Source organism: Nematolebias whitei, chromosome 22 (genome assembly GCF_014905685.2).
Source record: "Nematolebias whitei isolate Nwh7 chromosome 22, NemWhi1, whole genome shotgun sequence".
Taxonomy (NCBI): Eukaryota; Metazoa; Chordata; class Actinopteri; order Cyprinodontiformes; family Rivulidae; genus Nematolebias; species Nematolebias whitei.
This window is the reverse complement of record NC_056519.1, coordinates 2,310,056-2,317,222: the sequence shown is the minus strand read 5'-3', so window position 1 is coordinate 2,317,222 and position 7,167 is coordinate 2,310,056. Positions and strand designations below refer to the sequence as shown.

Genomic DNA, 7,167 nt, shown 5'->3' with positions numbered 1-7,167 from the left:
TGTCAGCCAGCTCTCTACCTTCCTTCTCAGCATCATGTCAGCCAGCTTTCTACCTTTGTCTGTCATTGTCCCCACATTAGAGTTGCCACCCCCCTCAGTCCTACATTCTTGACTTTCCTCTTGTCCCTCTGTCTCCTGGCACGTTTCCCCCCTCGTGGTCTTTGACGTCCAGTTGTTTTTTATTTATTTATTTTTGGGTTTTTTTGTGGATTTGCCGTGACCTGGATGAATCAGCCGCAGCAGATTCGTGGTTCTGGTACCTTGGTGGTGCAGGTGGCTCTCAGCGGCTCCACCAGTCTGTCCAGTCTCTGCAGGACAGCGCTGGGACAAAGTGACGACAGTCTGGCCAGCATCAGGAACGTCAGCATCTAGAACCCAACAAAGAGCAGTAGTAAGAACTCAGATTCCAGCTGCTGAGACACCCCACCCCCGCCCACCCCATCTGGACTGTAAATGGACCTTGATGTCATAATGGTCCTTCAGCCCGTCCTCCACGTGGTTCAGGAAGGTGAAGATGTCCAGTCGGTCCAGGCAGCTGTCCAGCAGGGTGTACATGCACTCGAACGCAGCCTTCCTCAGGTCCAGCCCGTCGTCCACCGTGTGTTTGAACGGACCCATCTCCACCTGCACAGAACCGGTACAACCGTGAGTCGGCCGAGCCCCGCCCACCTGCAGATCGGGGACACGCGGCGGTCGTCCTCACCTCTCGGATCAGCTCCTTCCTCACTTTGGTCTCGTTGTAAAGCTGCGGTAGAACCGAGTCCAGCAGGTCTCGGATCAGACTGGGTTTGTTGTGAGCGGCCGAGTTAAACGTTACCAAGGCGACGCGGCGCACGTTCAGGTCCGGGTCCTCCAGCGTCTTCAGGAAGTCACCTGAGAGCAAACGACCAATCAGAGGGCAGAACCTGGACGCTCAAAAGATTAAAAACAACGTTTGGTTCTAAAAGGAAACACGACGAGTTCAGATAATCAGATCCGGTCTGGAGACACAAGAACCAGTTGGTGGGTCAGACACAAGAACCAGTTGGTGGGTCAGAACCGTTTCTGCTCACACACTGCAGCTGAGAACATTAACAGTTAAATTCTTAAAAAATTAATTTAAAGATGATTTAACTCAGAACTATGAAAACATTTAAGACGTCAGAAAAATCAAAACGACGCTTCTGACCAAGTTTGAGACTTTCAGACTTTAAAACTTTTATTCTCTTTCAGTTTTATTATTTAAACTTTAATTATAGTTATTTATATATAATGTATAACGTTATTATTATTTTTTTGTTCTTTACAGTTCAGTTTGCAAAACTTTAAAAGACGTTTTTTTTTATTTTTTTTTAACTTAATGAACTAAAAATGAATTCTGTTCCATATTTAGTTCCTGGAAGCTGGAAATGTTTTTACTCTGTGACCCAGAACAGGAAATCTTGTTTCAAATGTTTCAAATGTTTCAAATGCACAGACTGGTCGGCTTGTGTGAACTTTATTTTCTGGTGAAGAAACGGTTCCTCCAAGAAACACTCGAATCAAGATCCAGGCCGTCGGAGACTTCCTGGAACGGGTCCAGTTTGTATTTTAGGGGGAGGTTCTGGTGCCGAGCTGTGTTTTCTAGTTTTGGTACCTATGCAGTTCTTCAGCAGTGGGTCGATGGGCTGCGGCTGGTCAGAGATGGTGAACTTCACCGCCGTCACCACGGAGCTCCTGGCGTGAGACGACCCTGTGGACAGACGGATCGTTATAGACGCAGCTGGACGAGAACTTGAGCAAGTTTGGGTCCATTTCAACGTCCCCGCTGCGGGGCGTGTCCCAGCTGCGGGGCGTGTCCCCGCTGCGGGGTGTGTCCCAGCTGCGGGGCGTGTCCCAGCTGCGGGGCGTGTCCCAGCGGTCACCTGACAGCAGGTATCCTTTGAGGCGGGGCAGCAGCGTTTCGGGGTCGATCAGCGTCAGCTTGCCCAGACACTCGGCCACCACGTTCCTGGTTCCCTCCTCCTGACACTCGCAGTGTTTGAGCAGCAGAGACCAGACCGACTCCACGTACGGCTTCAGGCCCGACACCGACGCCGAACCTGGACACAGACGCACAAACGCGTTAGCATCACGCACGCTCGCGCACGAGCGCATTCAGGCGGAGGAGCGGCTCTCACTGATGATCTCTTTGAGCGAGTGCAGCAGCAGGTACTGCCTCTTGGACGAGGTGATCTCCTGCAGCACGAAGGGCAGGTACTCCGGGAGGTTCCCCACCGCGATGCTGCCGAGCGCGTATGACGCCGCCGACTTCACCTGACACACAAAGAACCGGGGGATCAATTCCAAGGCTTCAAAGGTGGGACAGAGACGAGGTTAGAGATCAAACTGCCCCCTGAAGGGTCACCTCTTCACTGGAGGAGGAGAAGGCGTCCAGGATGACGGTCTTCAGCTCCGGCTGGCCGCTCAGGTCCACGTGGTGGCCCACCTCGCCCAGCGAGAGCAGAGCGAGCAGCCGGATGGAGTCTGTGGAGCGGCTGTTCTTCACGTCCTGTCGGCCACAGACGAGGGACACGGGTCAGACGTCATGTTCAGTTTAAAGTCAGAAAATACTTTCATTAAATTCAACCAGTGGTGAGATATTTTACTGACAGACTGAGAGGATCTACATGTTCGCCCACCTGTCAAATCTAATGAGAACACAGATCGATCAAATCTGACCCAAACAGGAAGTTACAGCTTCACTTTGAGCTTTTATTGTGAAGGCTGAAAACGCTTCCCTTCTCAAACCCTTTCATTATTTTGACAGATTTGCATGGATCTTTTTCTGAGCTCGTTAAAACCGGTTCTGGGTCCGAACACTCACCTGGATAAACTGTCCGACCACGGCGGGCCCCTCGGTGGGACAGGCTCGGGTCAGCGCCGCCACACATTTAGCGATGGAGCAGTACGCCTGTTTGTGAGGCAGAGCGGCGCTCTGAGAGTAGACCGGACCCGTCAGCATCCTCAGCAGGTCCATGTAGCCCAAACCAGGAGTTTCTGTGGCCACCAGAGCCTGAAGAGACAAAGCTGAAGGTCACGGCGCCGCTTCAACTCATCGGATCAGGGCGGAGCCGCAGCGGTACCTGGTAGAAGTCCAGCATGGCAGCGAGCGCTCCTCCCTGCAGCAGAGGGGATCGAACCAGCCCAATGAGCTGCTGCAGGATGTTCCCCCCGCTCAGCTGACCCAGAGAGGACGGGTGGGTCACGGCCAGCGTGGACAGGAAGCTCAGCGCCATCTGAGACACGTGCATGTCGCTCTCTGAGATGAGGGGGGGCAGCTCGGCCAGGACAGCGTCCACCATGACGGGGGTCACCGCGGAGCTGAGGAGCACAGGCAGACGGTGAGCTGAGGGAAGAGGCGGGGCTGACCGGTGGGCAGGGCTAACAGGTGAGGTTACCTGTAGTTTCTGAGCAGGATGTCCAGAGCAGCCAGCGTGCCGAGCTTCAGCGCTCGCTGGTTCTTCCTCAGGAAGGAAGCGAGGATGGGCACGGCGTCGGGGAGAACCGGCCTCAGATCAATCTTCAGCGGCGAGCCGGCGATCAGCGTCAGCGCTGCAAACACAAACCTCAACTCATCCTTCACGCCATGAAGCACCGCCTCCTTCCTGCAAGGTCACCGGGGGCGGAGCTTACCTTTCACCGTCGTCAGCCGTGTGATCTCGTTCTTCAGGCGTTCTAGAAAGATCAGCAGCGTTCCTGCGAGCTCATTGGGCAGGCGGTCCCCTACAGAACCACATCAGGAAGTTAAAACCTGCAGCTGATGACATCACATCCTGTGACTGACAGGTGGTGGTTACCTAGGTTACAGATGATCTGTCCCATGCAGGAAATGGCTCGTTCTTTAACCTCCTGGTCGATGTCGGCCGCCTTCAGGCGCTTGATCGTACAGGTGAACAGGTCGTTTATGTAGGGGGAGGGGTCAAAGCTGTCGGAGCCCTCTGATAGGTTATCCAGAGGCCGGATCACCTGAAGGAGACCAAACGTAAACAAACGTCAGCTGCGACATCAAACCAGCTGCGGTCGCAGGTTCGACTCCCACCTTAACGAGCTGCTGGGTGACGAGCAGAGCCTCTGAGGTGATCTTGTAAAAGGGGTCTCCCACGCACGCCACCACGGGTGGAACGAGGGCGGGGACGTGGGCGTGGAAGGCGTGGGCGGGGTGTGAGACCATGATGACGTGGAGGCAGGCCAAGGCGTCGATCTTCAGGTTGGAGCTGCTGGACTTGTCGTTCAGAGAGAAGATGATTCCTGAAACACAAAACGAACGTCCACGTCTCGTTACCCGCCCGTAAAACCCAAAGCGGACCAGAGGAGCCGCTCGGAGCTTCACTACCTGGTACCAGAACCGGGATGTGCTGGATCAGCGCTCCTGGGAGGACGTTCACCAGCTCCGTCAACATGTTGAAGCAACACTGACGCGTTTTCACACTTTTCTCCTTCAGCTGCTTGTGCAGAGCTTTAACGATGATGGGAACCTGCGGAGAGAGAAGGTCAGAGTTCTACTTCCTGTCAGCTGACTGGCCGTTTCCTGTCAGCGTGGGAAACAGGCGACAAACAGGAAGTGAGCGACACCTGCTGCTCAGAAACGACCACAGGTACGCCCTTTAAATCAACTCAAGTGTTTTTAAATAATTCAGTTTTATTTGGCTCACACACTTTTTACTCAACTTATATTTGTTTTATTCATTTATTGTCATTTATATATTTTTATGTTTCCTTGATGAATTCTGCATTGTGATTCTGACACATATTTATTATTATTTTGTTGTTATTCCTATAAAATGTTCATAACTAAGAAATGTGACATTATTTAGGCAGTTGTATTTTTGTAGTACTTGTATTTTAGTTTTTAAAACTAAAGCTTGTAAAATTATAAAAACAGCTTATTTTTTTGTTTTTCCACCATATAACCATATTTTTACTGGAGGTCAGAACCTCACACCGCTCCGCTGCGGATCACTTTAAAGAACAGCTTTAAGGATGTTTTGGTGATCCTGCCGTCTTTCTACATCTTCATAAAAAATAAATCCTGTTTTTATTAACGGAGGAGAAATCTGCCGTTAATCTGAACCATCGCTCTCCAGATTTCAGGTTTTATGGTTTAAAGACGTTCGTCGAGGAGTTCCCACCTGACTCTGCAGCATCGTCAGCGGCGTCTCCCCCTGCTCCATGGCGTCCGGGTCAGCCAACCAGCTCTGAGCCGGCCGGGTCTGTTTGAGCAGCGACAGGTAGGCGTGGAAAACATCCGCCTTCACGTTCTCCTCCCGCTCCTGAACACACGGGGTCAGATTATCTCAGATTATTCTGCGCGTCGGGAACGGGAGGCGACGGTTCTGAGCGTACCTTGAAGCGGCAGACGAGCGCCGGAGAGACGGAGCGGTAAAACTCCGGCAGCATCTCGTGACGAGTCGAGACCACGGCGTCTAGACACTTGGCCGCCGCCCTCCGGACCTTCCAGCTCATGTCGTCGTCGTCGCTGTACTCGTCGTCACTTCCTGTACGGAAAAACAGGAAGTTCAGTCTCAAACGCCTCGCCTGGTTTCATCAGCCGCTTTAAACCAAAATAAAAAATATATTTCAGGTCAACTCATAAAACTGAACCCAGCAGACCGATCAGAACCCGTCTGGGGTTTTGGGGTACCCTGGTAGTCTTCATCGTTCTGCTCAGCGTCCATGGCGTTGTCATCCTCGTCTTCGTCGTCAAAGTTGTAGTTGGGGTCGTAGGTCAGGTAGCGCAGGCAGATGGAGATGATCGTGGGAACGTGGGGGTAAACTTCTTTAGGACACCTATAAACAAACAAACAAACAAAAGTAAACAACAGAACAACAACAGTAAACGGAGTGGGGCTCCGTGATGTTTCACCTCCTGACGAAGGACTCAAAGGCCTGGATGCAGTACTCTCTGAGCTCGTCGTCATCCACGTTACAGAACTTCACCACCAGAGGGATGATCTTCTCCAGATACTCTCCTGAACACACAGGTCAAAGGTCAGCTCGTGATCAAACCCCCAACTGTAGAACCATCCGCTGCTCCTCCGTCTCACCGATCCGGTGTCCCGCCTGTCTGCTGATGGCCGCCGTGCACTGGATGTAGGTCCTGGTGGTGGACATGTTGTCGTTCCTCCCCAGCTCCGTCAGCAGGTGCTCGATCAGGTCGATGAAGACCAGGTTCCCACAGGACATCACCAGGTGGCCCAGAGCCATGATGGTCCTCTGAAAGCAGGGAGGAGACTAAACTCAGCAGCTGGACGGCAGAAAGAGACGCTTTGTGTCCAAGGTCAAAGGTCAGACGCACCTTTCTGACAGCGAGTCTGGGGGAGGTGAGCTGAGGGAGCAAACAGCTGAGGATGGAGGGGTGGAAGTTCACCAGCAGACCGCCCTGTCTGCACAAACAAACAAACAAACTTATTTACAAACAATTCACCTCGAGCAAAAGAAAGAAGCCAACAAGACGGCTGAACAAGCTAAAACTGAGTGGTTAAAGCTAAATACAAGCTAAAAGTAGCAAAACAGTAGATTAAAAAACAAAAGTCATAGTAGCTGCAAGATAGCTAAAAGCTGTTTTAAGTTTTTCAGTACAGAAACATAAAGATAAAGATATTTATATATATATATATTTATATATATACATATAAAGATATAAAGCTCTGAAAAATAAAAACGGTGTTACGGGTCTGAGTTGATCCATCTGCTGAAGAAACGGGTCTAAATTAAAATGTTTGTGTAAGAAAAGTACAAAAATAAACTCATGATGGGTTTACATCTCAGAGAGTGAAGCATTGTGGGTAAAACAGGATTTTCTTTGATGTAACTGGACATGTTGAACAGATTCTTTTGAAATTTGTCCAAAAACAAAAAACAACCGAGTTCACCACAAACAGGAAGAAGCTGCACTGAAGAGTTCGACTCCACCAACAGCTGATTTTCCCAGCATGCCTTTGGGTTTTAATCAGCAAATGACACGGTTCCGTACCTGCAGAGCATGTCGGCCATGATGTCCAGTGCCTCCAGCTGCACGGACACGTCTTCCTGTTTGGCGATGGCACTCGTCAATCGACCCGTGATCTTCTTACAAACGCTGGCAGCTAAAGCCGAGCCTGAGGCGGAAACAGAAGAATGACTAAAAACACAAACATCTGCAGAAACTAACATCTAAAAACACAAACA

General features: G+C 51.0%; 1 protein-coding gene across 1 annotated transcript in view; it reads right to left on the bottom strand.

The window, feature by feature from the left end:
* Window positions 1-7,167, bottom strand: part of cand1 (cullin-associated and neddylation-dissociated 1) — a 13,716-nt gene that overhangs the window by 1,302 nt on the left and 5,247 nt on the right. The window contains exons 5-25 of the mRNA XM_037695950.1: window positions 6,974-7,097; window positions 6,296-6,383; window positions 6,045-6,213; window positions 5,864-5,969; window positions 5,642-5,787; window positions 5,344-5,495; window positions 5,130-5,270; window positions 4,334-4,475; window positions 4,040-4,248; window positions 3,798-3,966; window positions 3,634-3,723; window positions 3,399-3,552; window positions 3,084-3,321; window positions 2,825-3,013; window positions 2,366-2,509; window positions 2,139-2,274; window positions 1,884-2,060; window positions 1,616-1,711; window positions 704-873; window positions 460-624; window positions 261-368 (exon numbers count right to left, since the gene is read on the bottom strand). Coding sequence (XP_037551878.1) covers window positions 261-368; window positions 460-624; window positions 704-873; window positions 1,616-1,711; window positions 1,884-2,060; window positions 2,139-2,274; window positions 2,366-2,509; window positions 2,825-3,013; window positions 3,084-3,321; window positions 3,399-3,552; window positions 3,634-3,723; window positions 3,798-3,966; window positions 4,040-4,248; window positions 4,334-4,475; window positions 5,130-5,270; window positions 5,344-5,495; window positions 5,642-5,787; window positions 5,864-5,969; window positions 6,045-6,213; window positions 6,296-6,383; window positions 6,974-7,097 — 3,113 coding nt within the window. The remainder of the gene's footprint in view (window positions 1-260; window positions 369-459; window positions 625-703; window positions 874-1,615; window positions 1,712-1,883; window positions 2,061-2,138; window positions 2,275-2,365; window positions 2,510-2,824; window positions 3,014-3,083; window positions 3,322-3,398; window positions 3,553-3,633; window positions 3,724-3,797; window positions 3,967-4,039; window positions 4,249-4,333; window positions 4,476-5,129; window positions 5,271-5,343; window positions 5,496-5,641; window positions 5,788-5,863; window positions 5,970-6,044; window positions 6,214-6,295; window positions 6,384-6,973; window positions 7,098-7,167) is intronic.